This window comes from Anser cygnoides, chromosome 1 (assembly GCF_040182565.1).
Source record: "Anser cygnoides isolate HZ-2024a breed goose chromosome 1, Taihu_goose_T2T_genome, whole genome shotgun sequence".
In the NCBI taxonomy this organism is placed as follows: Eukaryota; Metazoa; Chordata; class Aves; order Anseriformes; family Anatidae; genus Anser; species Anser cygnoides.
This window is the reverse complement of record NC_089873.1, coordinates 78,081,700-78,098,369: the sequence shown is the minus strand read 5'-3', so window position 1 is coordinate 78,098,369 and position 16,670 is coordinate 78,081,700. Positions and strand designations below refer to the sequence as shown.

At 37.4% G+C, this 16,670-nt stretch overlaps 1 protein-coding gene and 1 long non-coding RNA gene across 2 annotated transcripts in view; one reads left to right on the top strand and one right to left on the bottom strand.

Annotated features, from left to right (window-relative positions):
• Positions 1 to 295: 295 nt before the first annotated feature.
• Positions 296 to 3,667, bottom strand: LOC125180966 (uncharacterized). The gene is made up of 3 exons (XR_007159950.2): positions 3,540 to 3,667; positions 2,392 to 2,581; positions 296 to 1,497 (listed from the first exon to the last, which is right to left on the bottom strand). It is a non-coding gene; the product is annotated as an uncharacterized lncRNA (long non-coding RNA).
• Positions 3,668 to 3,782: 115 nt separating this feature from the next.
• C2CD5 (C2 calcium dependent domain containing 5) overlaps positions 3,783 to 16,670 on the top strand; it is a 68,992-nt gene continuing 56,104 nt past the window's right edge. The window contains 12 exon segments of the mRNA XM_067000745.1: positions 3,783 to 4,042; positions 7,348 to 7,395; positions 7,397 to 7,435; positions 9,444 to 9,630; positions 11,505 to 11,518; positions 12,094 to 12,117; positions 12,119 to 12,179; positions 12,673 to 12,788; positions 12,791 to 12,836; positions 14,393 to 14,445; positions 14,448 to 14,552; positions 14,554 to 14,597. Of these exon segments, the coding sequence (XP_066856846.1) occupies positions 3,869 to 4,042; positions 7,348 to 7,395; positions 7,397 to 7,435; positions 9,444 to 9,630; positions 11,505 to 11,518; positions 12,094 to 12,117; positions 12,119 to 12,179; positions 12,673 to 12,788; positions 12,791 to 12,836; positions 14,393 to 14,445; positions 14,448 to 14,552; positions 14,554 to 14,597 (911 nt within the window). The 5' untranslated portion in view covers positions 3,783 to 3,868.

Genomic DNA, 16,670 nt, shown 5'->3' with positions numbered 1-16,670 from the left:
AGTATTTTTAGACTTCTGATGAAGTCTCGTTGGTGTGTTTCATCAAGGTAAAAGCAAACAAACAAAATTTCTTCATTCATTTTTCTTCAAATCAGCTTAATGCAGGATAATCAAAAAGTTATCTTTTTCAATGTTTAAGACACCCATCCCATTTCAGGGCCACACTGTAGCCTGGGGGAAGCTTAGCATAACACCTTCTAATCAGTATCTTAAAAAAGGTCAGTAAGCCGGTATCATTGAAACCTACCCTAAAGGGATAGGTTTAGTCAGCAGACTAAAGTTATGGGGAAAACTTTTTATTTGGAGTATCAGTTTCTAAACTAAGGGTTAAACATGTACATCTTTCACAAGGGAAATCTCTTTGTTGGAAATCAAAGCATATACTGAGATAGTAGTTTAGGCAGAAAGTAAGAACAAAACCCTATCATATTTCAAACACCTGGGAGAAAAGAAGAAGACAAGGATGCATGAATCTTTACATTTAGATGGTAAAATCTCTCAGCTTCCCTACACAAAAATCTTATTTTTATGGCACTCATTGTTCCACACAAGATGTCTTTAAAATTATAATTAGCAATGTTCTTGGTTTTGTAGATGTTGGCTTGCAATGCCATTGAATACATGACAATACCTGCTCAAATAAGATAACACTGTTCTTCAAGTTTATCTTAGCTTGTTATCTAGCTGAAGCAGGACTTGTCACAACCTGCTAAAACACCAGTTTTAAGCAGAAGGGAAAGAAACTTAGCAGGAGACAAAATGGATGCTAAAGTGCAGCCAGTTCCTCACATCTTTACTGCTCTTATGATGAAAATACATCTCTTGATATTTTCTATGGACTTTGAACATGCATATTACCAAAAAACTACATATTATAGGTTTAAAACCTGTTCATTACATTGAATGTTTGCCTGAACAGCAGGAAACGTAATGCTTTTTTAGATGCTTCAAATAGTTTATCTGTTTTAGGGCTTTGGCTAAACTTTTGCCTGAGTCCTTTCTACCTTAATCAGTTCTGTGAATTCCTGCTGGCCCTGGGGAACTGGAATGCTGTTGGCATGAGATGTGTTAAAGGACATGCTAATTGATGGGAAGACAGGTCTCATTCTGCCAGTATAGAAAGTCCTCAGCCCTAAGACAGATATAACACACCAAATGAGTTTCTTAAAACAGGGAAATCATATCCTTACTGATCCTTTCAACTATGTAAGAAACAGATTTGAACTCGTTTCTCCATTTTTTTATTTTTATTTTTTTTGTCTACTAAGATTTTCCTTTGTAAAGCTGGATCCTCAGGAAAAAAATAGAAGTATGCTTGCACATCAATCTCTGTATTTCATTATTCCACAGAGAGGGAGAAGCATGGTCACTAGGAAACACTGGTCCTGGAACATGGTTTTCCCATCTGAGATACTACAGTTCCAGAAAAAACATGGCCTGTTCCAGAGAGTCTTCAGGTGAAATTAAGAAGAATGTTCAGACACATGAAGGAAAGGCCTATGGGGAAAAAAAAAAAAAAAAAAGACAGGAAAAAATTAAAGTTATTTTAAAAAATAATAATAATAATAAAAAGTGAGATGGTAAGTCCATAAAAAAAATCCCCTTTAAAATATTTGCATGAGTAAAGGGAACAATTATTCACTCTTTCATAATATAAGAGAGAGGAATCCACAAATTAAATCAGTTTGCAAGTTCAAAATAAAGAGGTAGATTTTCCCAATACAAGTAGTTAACCTGTGGATCCTACTGGCCCCACAAACTGTAAGTTAAACATAAAAGATTACCTAAAAGCATATGCACCAGTTGCTAGCAGTTTAATCTAGTAAGGGTCTTCTAATATTTCTAAAGGGATAATCTATTCCCTAGGTTCAGTGGGTAAGACAAGAACAGATTTGTATTTCACCATCCAGCATTCAGTTTGAAAATTAGAAACATTTTTATGTATTTATTTATTTTTTTAAACTGGATAATAAGAAGCAGTGAAGTGAATTTTCTGGGAAGATATGAGAGGTCTTTGAATCAGCAGTGCCGCAAGGTTAACCAGAACCTGTCTGGAAGAGTTTATTGCCTTAGAGTTCTCTTGAATGCTTCCCTTACACAGCATGCAATGGGCACAATAAAAGGTTGAATTGTCTAAGGATTGTCCCAAACTTTAGCTATTTTATTTAACAAGGCAGTACATTTAGTCAGGTATTCACTATTAACCCTGGCCATTAGTCAGATCAAACTGTCCAACCTCTGGTGAGCAAGTAACGAATTCCAGAGTTTTTTTGTTAGTGTGTTCAGGGTAGAAAGACAGATTTAGGAGCACCCTGACTTCACCAGCAAATTTCACAGAGCCACATACCAATCTCTAAAGGGATACAACTAAACTAAATTTGTGTTCTTTACCTTATAACGTACAAGACAGTTTCAATCTTTATTGTTAGGTTAGGGTTAGGAATTTCTTCTTCCAAAGCAAGAAGTTTCAAGTATTCACACATCTCCAAAAGCTCAAAAAACCCACTCTACATATCATAAGATGTAGTAAAGTCACAGTAACTGCATAATGTTTCCTAAAAATCGTTGCATCGTAATTTATCTGGCAAAGGAAGCAAACAAGAGTGTGTCTTGTCAGAAATAAATAAATAAATAAAAATTTACATATGACAAGAAAGTTTGTCTTTACTTCGTTCCTACTTATGTACAGTGGGAACTTAGTTTATGCTCTGAATCTTGGGCTATAGAGCCCAAGAAGTGTCAGAAAGCCAAACAATGTCATATCTAACAAGGGCAACAGAGAATGTTGTGTTTCTTTTTGTCATCACACCCTCTGCTGGTAATTTTTTTCTACTCTATTAGGGAAGTTACGTTACAGGAATGGCTGTTTACAAGTAACATAGTGGATTAATGACCTGTATTTAGGGCTAAACAATGCTGAGGATCCAACATCCCACACCATGTGCAATTCAGGGGGATTTCATTTCATATTATCTTTTAATTTGCTGCCATGACCTGCATGGTCTTAAACAACCAAAATACATTTGGTGAGTTGCTCGTGTATGCTTTCTGGTTTGGCCTAATTGGAATGAAATCTCCAGTACCTGCGTTCTGTGACTGCTCCAATTTGCAAGCCAGAACGTTTGAGCAACCAAGATCTAGGTATTTTATTAAAAATTGCCGGTTTCTGGTCTAAAACTGTAACATTAGCAACAAGTTTTCTGCTTTTGACTCCCGTCCTGGATCTTTGCTCTTTTCTATATTGCCTTGGGATAACTGAGTTCCAGTACTCTGCTCAAACAAGGGTGGATAAAGAAGAAACATGGATTTAGCCTGGACATAACTTCCCCAGGTTTGACAGACAACTTAAGAGTGGTTCCTAAGATGCCTTCAGAGCACACACTAACGAGAGGAGGCGCCATCTGCACTAACAAGGCAAGAAAGCAGTAAACTGGAGGGCAGGAAAGCCGAGAACCCCTACGTATCGCTCTGCTCTAGCCACCCGCTGCTGAATTTTGTTCATTGTGCTTTTATCGCCACGGCCTGACCCACAGCATTACTTAATGCTTGTAGGCTTATAACGACCGATGCTCCAGCACCCTCGGGCCGCCATTTTGGCTGCGGGGCGGAGCGTTGCCGCGAGGGGGCGCGATCTGGATGGGAGGCGTGGCCGAAACGAGGGGCGGTCCGCCGCTGGGTCCTACAGCCTCCCCCCATCACCGCGCTCCTCCGCCGCGTAGCGCATGCGCCCCGCGGCTTGCGTCAGGGCGCGCGCCCCGCGGCGGCGGCGGCGGCGGCGGCGGCGGCGGGTGCGGGTACGAGGCGGCCGCGCGGGGCATGTGGGCGGGCGCCGGCAGCGGCGGCTGCGGGCCGTTGGGCGGTGCGGCGCATGCGCATCCGGCCCCTCACCCCCCTCCCGGCGGGCCGCGGCGTGCCTGCGGGCGGTGGCGGCGGGAGGCGGCGGCGGAAGATGCCAGCGGGCAAGCTGAAGGTCAAGATCGTGGCCGGGCGCCACTTGCCGGTGATGGACCGCGCCAGCGACCTCACCGACGCCTTTGTGGAGGTGGGGGGATCGAGAGCGGGGAGCGCCGCCGCTCAGGCACCTGCCGGAGCCCCGCCGCGACAGGCCCGCGGGGACGGACGCGGGCGGCGGGGGAGGGCGGGTAGAAGCGGAGGTGGTCCTGGTCCGTGATCCGGGTCTGTGATTCAGTACTTCCACCATACCGCGCGTAACCCCGAGCGATTTCGGCAGCATTTCAAGCGCTCAGAAACCGCGCTCGAGAATGAAACGTGTTTAAAAAGGGAACGGATGCTGCATAAACACTGATGATGCTTGTGCCATAGGTAGTAACTGGGGCTGGCACAGTGCTGCCCTGAGAGGTAGGGAGACGAAAATGTCCTTTTTCGCTGTCCTTGAACAGGAAGAAAATGTCCTAGAACTCTATAAATAGAAAAAGTGCGTATATTAATCTCAAAATAGATTTGATTTGGTGCGTGTAAATTTGACTGTCACTACGTTTGCTTAGTGAGACAATTCATTGAAAATAAAGTGAAAATGTGTTTCTGATGTGCTTTTCAATGGAGCTGAAATGCTACATAGCTGTGCTGTCTTAAATATAGGAAAACATGATACTACAGTGTTTGTTTTCAGAAATTGCATCACTAAGTTAAATTTATTAATAAATCGCCGTGTGATTTAAATATGATTGATAGGTAAGCTATAATATCTCTGATGTGTATTAGTAGGAGACAGGGAAAACAGGAGTAAGAAGTGTGGCTCTGAGTTTCATGTAGCCTGTTTTTGAGCTGCCTTGAGAAGCAACACTCTCCCTTTGGTCACTTGTTCCCAAACCTGCACTTTCTGCACCAACCCTAGAGCGTGAGTAGCTGTGTGGCAGCATAGCTGTAGAAATTAATCTGCAGTTAAACGCTAACTTAACAACAACAAAAAGAGGACAATATACTCAGCAAGATCAATTTTCTTAGCTAGGTCTAACATGCAGCTTCATGAATGTATTGGCACAAATAAGGCTGAAGAAATTCATAGATGGAGCCTTGCTTTTAGGACCACTGTTTAGGAAAAAAAAAAAAGTCGACGTGGGAATTACCCTTTGCTATGTGGAGTGAGTATGGCTGCAGGTGGAAAGGGTGTCAAAATAAATTGAGCTTAAAACTGTCGTTTTGTTTTTCTGTGTGAGGTTGCTGAAAGCCTTTACAAAACTTTTAACTTAAGTAAAAATGACAAGTGGAAGTAATGTTAAAGTACTAGTTGGTTACTAGCCTTTAGAATTTCCCTTTTAAAGATTCTAACATAAATCTAGAATTAGAAAAGAAATGAAAGACTTTAGAGCTGTTACTTCAGGTTATGCATAACTTGCCAGAATGTGTGGTCTGGAGCAAATTAGCACAATTTCTTCACTGCATCTGTGCTTCTATAAATTTGTTACAGCGGACAGCACTGCAGTGCTTGATTACCTCTGCTAAGCTTTAATGAACTAACTTTGACTACTGGCAAAGTTTAGTTATAGTTGCCTGAGGCTCTGAGGGAGCTAATTTACTCCCTAGATAACGTGTAAAATTAGACTGGGTGGAGCTCTGGGCTATTGCATGTTAGCAGCTTGTGTATAAAATAGCTCTGTTAAAACTAGCATCATTATTGCTTTATTATACAGCCTATTTGTGCAATGAATACACGTTCTAAGAGTAGTTATGCTGCTAGTTTTTTTCTATGCTCCTAAGCTGAATCTACATTTACATAGCTAAGATCTGTGTTTTCATACTCTGTGTTTTCATACCCTCTGACTTTTAATTCGAAAGCTTACTCTGAAAACAGTATCTTTTCCCAAAAAAATCATTACTGTTTATTGAATCAAGTGGGGGCCTCAATAGAGTTCTGTAGGGTTCTGTTGATCGAGGTGTGGTAATATACAGAGTTCAATGGGAATTTGTAGTCCAGTTTTGCAGCGCTTTCAGCTCTCAGAACTAACTAGATGTATGTATGTAAGTACAGAATCTCATTAGAGATTGAGGAGCTACGCACATATGTAAAAATAACAACCATACGCTGACATATATATATATATATAAAATGACATACGCTCATACTGATGTTTCATGTGGAAACATCTAAGTATCAATACTTCCTTAATTAATGTTTTAAAAAATGCTATGTAGTGTTCCAAATCTAAGACTGAGATTTAATCTCCAAGATCTATTTTGCACTTTTAAAAAGATAATTGTATTCAGAATCCACAGCTGCCTTTGACTGTAGAGTGTCTTTTAAATCAGCACACATTATTTTTCTTTAAGAATCTTGAATAACGTTCAAAAACTTTACGTATTTGTAAGTAACATCAGATATTTGTTACAAGTTGAAGTACTAATTCTTTTGAGAGGTACCATTCACGGAATTACGAGTGTGCATAATGGCTTGGAATAGAAGAAAGGTACAATGAGATAAAACCTTTTAGATTACGTAGCATGGTTTCTTGGTAGCTATGGATTGTCACAGAAATTCTGTTAGATCATTGTTTTTTCAAGCAATTAGGGGTGGTCCTTAAATAGACTGCTGTGAAGACCAAATGGAGATTCCCAAAATACGTACTTTTAACTGCTTAATAGCCTTAATCAATAGAAGTATGTGGGAATATTTAATCTGTGTTAATTGAAGATTAGAAGGATATATATAGATATGTAGTCCCTCTGTCCTTTTTGCTGATATGCTTTCTGGAATTTTCTATAAGAAGGGAGAATAGAGCTGGTTAAGGTTCTTCCCCCTGCTGCTGTGAATTTACTGATATGTGTTAAGCACTGTCAAGACTACAGTTTATGGAAATGGTTTCAGTTATTTTCTGGAGTGCGTATCTATCAAGACAACATGTTTTAAGAAATAAGATGACTGATGTTATCATTTTAGTTCTGTGTTTCTTTTATAACTTGACAATAAATCTGGTTAGAAAACCTAGAGAGAAGAGTAATGGCACATAAACTATCAGTATTTATATAGAATACTTTTGCTTAATAAAATATTTCTAAACAAAAGACAAGCAACTGCTAAAGGGTGATCTACCAAGTGACTTTGAATAGCCAGTGTAACTGCTATTTTTTTTTAACTAAAGATGATTTGAGGAGAAAAAGAAATAATTTTGAAGACTAGTGGGAGAGAGAGGTTTATTGGGAGTTCTGGTGATACGTGGAAAGTTACTTAAACATGTAACATAGATTCAAAAAAGAAACTCACTGAAAAGAACTTGTAGATGTTATTAAAACATGTATTTGAAATTATTTGCATGTGTAGATTTAATTAGTAACTCAGTTTCTAAATCTACTAATTAATGTTTGTTTTTTAATAATTGCGTATATTTTTAGGTAAAATTTGGAAATACAACATTTAAGACCGATGTGTATCCAAAATCACTTAAATCCTCAGTGGAATTCTGAATGGTTTAAATTTGAAGTAAGTGGTTTTTTTTTTTTTTTTTAAGAGCTTTGCCTTTATCTATCTACATGGATGTTCTGTTTTTAGAATTGCCCTTTGTAAATATTTTCCATTTCAGGCAGAAAAATGGAGTTTTGAGGAGTGATGGTATTCATGTTTAAAATACACATGAAATCTTTCTAGCAAATCCTATCCTATGTGTAGATCTTCTTTGCCAAGGTGCCTTATTTTATCTTTACAAACGGTTTAAAAAAGAGGCAAACATGACAGAATGGATCTGACTTACAAATGTTTTGGGGGAGGTGAAAAGGGAGGGAAAGCATTTTCCGTTAAGCTTTCAGATACCAGTGTCCGGTATACTACCTGCCTTTTTTTTTCCTGAAGGGGTAGTTTTTGAGGAAGGAAAAGTTACTTGGCATTATTTGGAATGTTACTTTGGCTTGCAAGACTAAACCTGTACTTGAAGAAGAAAATGGAGAATTTGTAAAAGAAAATTATAAAAATAAAGAGCTTGGACAACAACTATCAGACACTTTTTTTCTCATTTCCTTATGTAATAATGAGGGCAGTCAAGCATTTTCCCCATAACTTGCCCATTGTTTGTTTCTAAGGATCTGATCAGTTGACCTTAATGAACTGAGGTACAGTAGTACCATAGGTGTCCTTTGACATTCTACCGTGAAGAACTGTTTGCATAGTTATTTATTTGTTACTTTTGCATTTTTTGTTTGCATTAAAAATAATAATTGTGTAGTGGTATTCAGAACAAATTAGTTGTTAAAACATTTGAATGTATAGTACTGATTTGTTACTATGTTAATTGTTCAAAGATAGTATCACAATACAGTCATGTTTGTAAATACTAGCTACTATGTCACTTACGTATGTGCATATAATGTTAGAAATGCAACAAATATAAAAAAGGTAAGTTTAGGAACCTTATTAATCAACATGGAATTTGCTTGATTAAGAACATCTCTCAATCAGTAATCCATGTTGCAATTTAAGAAAGTAGTACTAGCTTTATAGTGGTAGAGGTTTTCACTCTGTTCTTTTTTTCTTTTTTATTTTAATTCCTTAGGTCTTTTTGTGGAGTGGAAGGAGCTGGATGATGTGGAGGATTAACTCTCTTAGTACAGAGTTGACTCTGTCAATAACAGAAGTCTTAAAAATTCTATCTTTTCTTTCCAAATCCATTTTCCATGCAAAAAGAGCCAAACAACAACACTAAAAAAAATACATCAGAATTCCACATTTCAAGAGTAAGGAAAAGCACTACCTGGCTTAAGAAATCTTAAGTGCACGTGCATTTGTCTTGTAGTTTGATCTTTTTACCCAACATTGCGTTATAATTCTAAAAAAAGCTTACGTGAGTCCTCACAGTATATTTAGCAAAACTTATTTTGGTTCATGATGTTTAACTGCACAAAGTTTTAGAATGCTTGTCTTTTATCTCCTAAAAAAATAGCTGAGGTATCTTGAAGATGGATTATTGCATCTATTTAGGGAAATACATGTCTGAAATTACTGAATTTTTGCAAAAGTGGAGATTACATAAAATGTATTGCCTTACTTTTAAGCCACCAGCCAGCTTGGAAGTGTAGAGAGCAAAACTTAAGAGTTAAGACTTCCAGAGTGAGATGTTTTTGTCTTAAATTTTCATGTTTTTACACCTTTTTTTTTCCCTCAGGAGAATATGGATTGTGGGGATTATGGTAGACAAACTAAAAAGAGAATGCATTTTGACTTAAAAGCGGGATTTTAAAATAATGTAGTCGCCATAACCTTCTTTTTCTGTACTGCTTCTCGAAGTGAGTAAAGTCTAATTGCAGGATGTTAGCATTTCTGTGAAGGGTAATATCAAAATAACACTGTTTTAGATCCAGGGAAATAGAAATCAGATTTCTGTGTGTAATGTCACTGTACATGACGAACTTGCCTCTTACTGCATTTGTTTTTCCAGGAGTGTTTCCTTGTGCTTTTTAATATTTCAAATTTAACATGTCAATATTACAACTGTTTCTAGGTAGATGATGAAGAGCTACAGGAGACGCAGGCCTCTCCAGATCACAGTTCTTGAAGTCCACTTGATACCTACAGTGCTAATGATGCCATTGGCAACGAGGTGTACATAGATATTGATCCTTTTCACTGTACAGTGAAGCAGCTACAGTTATTTTCAGGATGGTTTCCAATTTATGATACCATCCATGGTAAGATTTGCTAAAGTTAAAAGTAAATGGACAGTGTTGTTTGAGATGTAATCTGTATCCCTTTACTTGCAATATTCATTTGCTGTAAGCTGGCTTTGGAGAACGATGCTCCAATAGTTTTAGCCTTGGGAGCTGGAAAGCTATGGTTTTGGTACTTTTTTTATTAGGTCTTCGGAGAGAAGGGATTAAGAGTGCCATCTAAAATCATTGGCAGAAGTCACTTCTCACGATAAATGTCTTCACTTTTGATAATACTAATGATTGTACATGAAAAGATGTCTAAAACTTCTGGAATGAAGAATTTCTGGCATAGTAGTTGACTAGTGTTTGGCAGAATGCACTTTCATAGAATTTGCAACAAGTGGAAAAACATCTTCACATAGTATTTAGTAAATAAAGTAACTGGAAAATTCAGATTAAAAAAAAAAAAAAAAACTAGAAACATGCTTACTCAATCACTATATGTTTACTAAAAAGAACGTACTCTTGCTTTGAAGTCACTTGGGGGTACGCCTTCCTGGGATGTTGCATAAACTTTGTTTGAGATGTGGCAAACACAAAATGCAGGGTGAAACTCCCTTTTCCTTGCAGAAAGGTACTCTCAAGTCCTATGTATATTTCTTCAGAATATTTTTGAAGGTATGATAGGAAATCAGAAGTTAATGATGCTTTTGCCTTTGATTTTAAGGAAGCAGAGACTTTCATCCCAGAGAAAGTTAAGGTCAGTTCATAGAAAGCTAGTTAGCTTCTTGATACCTTATTGCAGGAACATCTATGTGGTTATTATTGCTGCTCTAGTTTATTATCCAGTGGGAGTTAAGTGACTTAGCTATTTTAAGAAGGCTGATTATATAAGGCATACGATGGGGGAAGCATTAGTTGTATTTATTGTCCATTACTGATGATAATTTTTGTTTTTATTTGTAACAGTTATATTGAAGAAGGTTCTTTGAGAAATATTGGCATGCATTTTCTTCTGCTTTTAGTCTATTCTTTCATATATACTTTTCTTTTGAAGTTAATTTAGGTGGCTTACGCTTGTCTCAGGATGTGTGCAACTTGTTTTGTCAGAGAGAATTAGATTGCTCTGTTTTTTCTAGAGTCTGTTTGAGTACTTCACAGCTTTTTTTCTATTTTAAATAGAAATTCTTATTTTTTTCATGATTGTAGCAGTAGGTTCTAATTATTGTGATGCTTGGCAAATGGCAATTAAGTGCTTCCTTAAAAATGTTGACATAATATTTATAAATACTTACTAGATTGTATTTGCACCCTAACATGATTATTTGTGGAAAATAAGAGCCTGATGCACTTCACTGTTTATTCTAAAGTAAATGGGGGCTTCTTCTTTTGACGTTTTGGAGGATAGTTCTAGGTCGACTATTGCAATAATGTCAGAGTCAGTCTGTGAATCTATGATGCATTTTGAGCGTCAGATATTTCTGTGATAAAATCACAAGAGACCAGACTTATCCAAGTAGTTCGAGTCCTCAATATGTCCAGAATCTATAATGATGTGAAAAGGATTTTATTGGGGGGGGGGGGGGGGTAAGCTGAGAAAATAGAAAAATCAAAAAGGAATGGCTGTGTTTTGAAGAAATGCTGTATTAATGAGATGTAAATGTATATGCCAAAATACTAAGATTTATCTAAAAAAGTTTGTAATACCTTATTTAAAATATTTCTTCTCAACATATTTTACATTTGCCTGCTTTCTGGTTCTCAGAAGAACCATCACTTTTCTTATTGGATTGAACTTCAGCGAGTAGCTTTTGCACTGTGATGTTAGAAATTATGTGAGGAGAAAATTTAAAATGCTCTGGAACAACAACATAAAAACTTTTTATGTGGACAGGACTCTAGTAGTTTCCAAGGCATCCAAGGTAAAGCTTCTACCCTTTTATACTGAGGATGTCTTGGGACAGCATTTGCAGTGCTTGGCTCTTGATTTCATTTCCCTGCCTGCACTGATGATATAGGACACAAGAGCAGAGAAAGCGCTTGCTGCAGCTGGAACCACTGCAACAGCAGGAGGCTGATGGCTTCTCTTTTCCCAGTCACATCCTTCTATAAATTTCCTGCTTGCTGCAGCAGGTATTTGAGGGACTGTTCCATGCATGGCTTCCAAGCCCTGAAAGGCTGGGGACAGAACTAAAGCTTCCCCTGTGAGAGGGTGTCTCTGCAACATGCCCGAGAGGCAAGGGAAGTGTCTTACCTGCACCCTCTGGCCCTAGTTGGAATTATTTGACACATTAGCTTGTCAGTTTAAGCAAGCCCTTTTAGCATGGTTATATTAAATTCTTCCTTGTATGCCAAGAAAAGCCTTAACTCATTTTGTAATAAAAGGTACTTCAATTACTACTAATAAGGATTAATTAATAGGGCTTCTAGTTTGTATTGCTTTTGATACAGTTTCACATTTTTTTTTTCTTTTTTGTTGATAGGCATACTCCCAGTGAGGAGATCAATGTGGTGGTGAAAGTAGAATCTCTTCAATGATTTAAACAGATTTAGGCAGTCATCTCATGTGGAGTCAAAGTTTTTTTGCAGTAAGTAGAGGGGGTGGAAAAAAAGAGGGAAAGCAAAGCTTTTTTTTTTTTCCTTTCCCTTTTCTTTGCCAATTCTGTCCTTTACCATCCAGTCAACCAGCTCATTCTATAAGCCCAATGCGTGTTACATTGACACCAGTAGCAAATATATGAATTTGTTTAGTTTAGCTTCTCTCTTCTTTAAATTTTTTTATATTTCAAGTCCAAGTGCTAGGTAACTTTTTTTTTTTCCTGATCTTGCTGGTGCATGTGAACGTTATGTTACTTTGAGGTGCAGGATTCTGTTAAAAAGGTACACAGTGAGAAAGCTTTCGCTCATGGTACATGTTTCCACAGCATCTTCCAGAAAAAAAAACTTGCTTGGATATGTCTACATTTTTAACAGTTGAAGCTGTCGAAGATGTAGAAAATCCAAATTTTTATTTTTTCTTTGAATTCCTGTTCTTGGAATTCATGTTACCTTACGTCTTTTTGTACATTTCTTTTTCAACAGCCACATCTATTCCGAAGTGTTACAGAGCAGTAATAATTCATGTAGGTTTGTGAGAAGAACTTGTAGTTAATGAAGACCCAGAATACCAGTGGATAGACCGAATTCGCACACCGAGGGAACATCAAATGAGGCTAGACAGAAGACTCATTTCGCTTTAATGTCAGGTATTAATACATGCCCACTGTAATAGTTATTGCTGCTTTTTAAAAAATGTCACCATTTAAAGAAGTGACTTTACTTTTGAGACAATGTTGTAACATATGATTTTTGAGTATTAACTGTGTTCATTTTTTCAATTCACTCTGTCTTGTGTTTCTGAAGATTCTGTTTTCCCTAACTGAGGACAAGTGTAATGACGTGAGACTTCACTCTTCTCAACATTATGAAGTTTTTAAATACGGTTTCTCTGCTATGCCACTTTACCAGGATTAACATTTGCGTATTCACTTGTTTGCATAAATGGTAGAAGTGGATGAAAGCGCACGTGGAAGTAATCTGCTATGTTTTATTAGTATTTGTGGCTTTTGGTGATTAAGAAAGGAAAAGAACATAGAAAGACTTCATAGTAATACTGCTTCATGTCATGTAATACAGTGCTTAATACTGCAGATCATTGGTGGCCATTGACTGAAGAATCCCTGAAGAACTCTCTCGTAACTCTTCTGAGAATCGGCGTGTTTTTGCTTTTGCAATCAGTCTTCCATTGCTATGAAGTCTGAGAAGCATCATCATTCCATGATTTGTAATGAGTTACGTGATTGATTTAAGAACATGTTCCCAGGACATTTCGTAGGTCTCTGTCTATAATTATGTGTTTGAATACTGGAAAAAGAATTCTGTTACAACCTCGGGTTGAATGGAGTCCATAGCAATTGCAGTTCCCTTCCACTTGGCTAGAAACTTTCATATTCTACTACCACTCTTAGAGGTGTTTTTCAAGACCAAGTGCATTCATAATTTCAAGTCTGCAGTTAGAAGTACAGGTTGCAATAGGAACTTCTGTTCCAATAAGGGTAGAAAAAACTTTATAGAGGCAAAAGTGATCATTTTGTTCCCTTTGGTTTCTTAAGCAAAAAATTCCTCATGTCAATAATGTCATCTTCTGTGGCAGATGAAGCTTTTCTCAGTTTGTTTAAAAGAAGATTTTTGTCAGTCCTTCCCAAATTAAAAGACAGATGATGTTTTGTACTTAGCATTATCAACGCTGTATCTAGCTATGTTGATCAATGTCTCTGATTTTGTTGCTTAAATAAGTTTTAAGAGTTCGGAGACTTAATAAAAAAAAAAAAAGCCTTTTCTCATGGATTTCAAAGATGTTGCTTTGGGGTCTGAGACTGTATAATGAAGGAGTATCTAGAAACTTTTGTGTTCCAGCACACATCTTGACCATCTTTTTCTCTCTACTAAATAGAGAAAAGGAAATAACTAAAAGAAAATTTGGAAAAAAAAAAAAAAGAAACATCTGTGAAATAATATATACTGTGGTTGCAGTTGGAATAGATTTGGATAGAAAGAGAAAAGCTATGCAACTTAATGGAAACTTCATGCTATGTTCCAGGAAGAGCGGGAGGTTATCACCAGCTACTTGGCATATATAAATTTGAATCTATTGCCTGTTTTGTTCATCTTTACCAATTCCAAAAGCAGAAGAGGATAATGCCCACTAAAGAAAATAGGAAAAGGTCACTGTGATCAGCTCTTTTACCTTTTGTTTTGTGAGGTGAACTGCAAAGGAAGATTGGCTTGAAAGTGCTTGAAATGAGAGGAAATGCCTGTTGTTGGGTTATTTGCAGTGTTTTGATTTGGAGGGGGAATCTGGACTGGTAGTACGAAATACCATAGGAACAGCCTGCACGTTGGATAAATTAAGTAACACATCAAGCATTTTTACCTGCATGTAACTCCCCATCCAAAGAAATGAAGGAGTAAGTATGAATTAATAGTTTTTAGGGGAACAAGTTTCTTCTCTCTTTTCGTACTCGTTCAGTTTTACAGTGTGATTTCCTACCTGTCTCCCTTCCCCCCCCCCCTTTTTCCCAGGAGAATTTGTTTCTTTTGTAGTTTTTGTCTGCAACTCAGTTTGTATTCCACAATTTCAAAATGTTTTACGTTGGATTACTTGCATTCTTTCTTTAGAAGCTGGGAGTGGCAAACCTTAATGACTTTTTTGTATTTACTGTTGCTAGCAAAAGTATTTCATATGCCTATTGGGCTCACAGGATCCACCAATTTCCTAACATACTCAATTATGCATTGACTCTGTGTTTGTACAACAAACGCTTTTGTGAGAACTTCTTATGATACGCATGTGTATACAAGATATTCTGATATGAGTACAGTCTCAGGGTTTGAAGTGGCTGTGCTGAGCATATAAGAAAAGGTAGATTTACCTTTGAGTCCATACAGTTCAGTAAATGGTTTTAGAAAGTGACCCTGAAGTAGATGTCATCTTTTTTTTGTGTCGCTTTTGCTTTTTTTACTGTTGACGTTTGGCCTGTTATACAAGCTTCTGAGGGCTAAAGTGTACTTGCAGAGAATACCGTTTTATGATGAGAAATAGCCATATTTCTTGATCTCTTTTACCTACTGCAGCACCAAACACAGTTGCATGCAGATTTTTCAAGTGTGCATAGAAATTAATAGATAAAATACTTGCAGTCTCTAAATTGTTTGTTTGGATAAATTACCTATTTTTCTGTTTGATAGAGCCATCCAATTTCTGGAAGGAAAAATAAGAGCATCAAAAAGCATATTATTTCTGCTCTAATGTTCCCCACCGTCTTTGTGCTTGCTGTTGTGTTGTTATAATAGTAATCAGGCATTTTTGTAGCGTAGGCAGCAATGTGCTCTGACTTCTCAAAATTATGGTTTTCTATTTTTTTCAAATCATAGCTTGTTTTAACTTGACTTAATTTTTAAAACTTTGCTATCAATAAAGGCTTCAGGGATATGCTGGAGCATAAAATAACAGTAGTGATTAAAAAAAAACCAACCAAACAAACAGAAAACTGGACCTGGTAACCATTATTACAACTTAAAAGGCATTCATAAGTCACTCTGAAGTGCAAACTTTGTAGAAAATTCCATCCCACTAAATAATCTATGTTTAGCAGCTTACAGTAGTGGATGTAGACAGAATGATTGTCCCTCAGTCCAAAAAACTTGATAAATGCTTCTCCAAAGGCAGCAAAGTTACGACTAATGCTTCTTAATATTGGCTTTTACTACTGGCACTTGATGAACACTTTGTTGCCAAAGAATCTTTTTACATTCACAAAGGTAGTGCTTAAGCTATTCCTTTCTCCTCTGGCCTATTTCATCTGGACTCTTGCATGCCTAGGAATTAAAATTCTTGGTCTGCTTAAAGTAAAAGATCTCCTCCTAGCTAAACCTCCCTTTAAATCATTTATAACATAACTTTTGCAACCTGTTTGTATGTATTGTTTTCTTTTCTTCCACCCTGGCTTACCAAATTCTCTCAGGTCTCCGCTGGTTCATCCTTGCCAAAGCCATGGATGCCGCTCGACTCACAACAGTCCAATTCACACTGCTACTGGCTCACGACTTACTCTCAGAACTTCTCTGTGTCTGTTCCCACTCTCATCTACACACTGGTACAGAGACTGCTCAGACTCAAGAGTACTATGAGGGAGAGACAGAGCCACAACTGCACAGTGGTGATGCAAAGTGCAGAACTGCAGGCAGGCAGTGTAGGCAGAGTGATCTCACTCATCTTTTCTCCCTCATTTTCCTCATGGAGACGCACTACTGTTGTCATGATGAAGATCTATTCTGTGCAGCTTCACTGAAACAAAGGAAGTAGTTTCTTGAAGAGTGCATCAGTCTCTTCCCACCAAAGCCACACTCTTCATTTCTCTTTTAATGAGCTTACTTCATAAGTAAATTAAAATAAAAACTAATTTAAAATGCATCCGATTAACATTCGCTGTATATTTACAGTTGTCGGGGGAAATATATTTCAATTGAAGTTAATAATT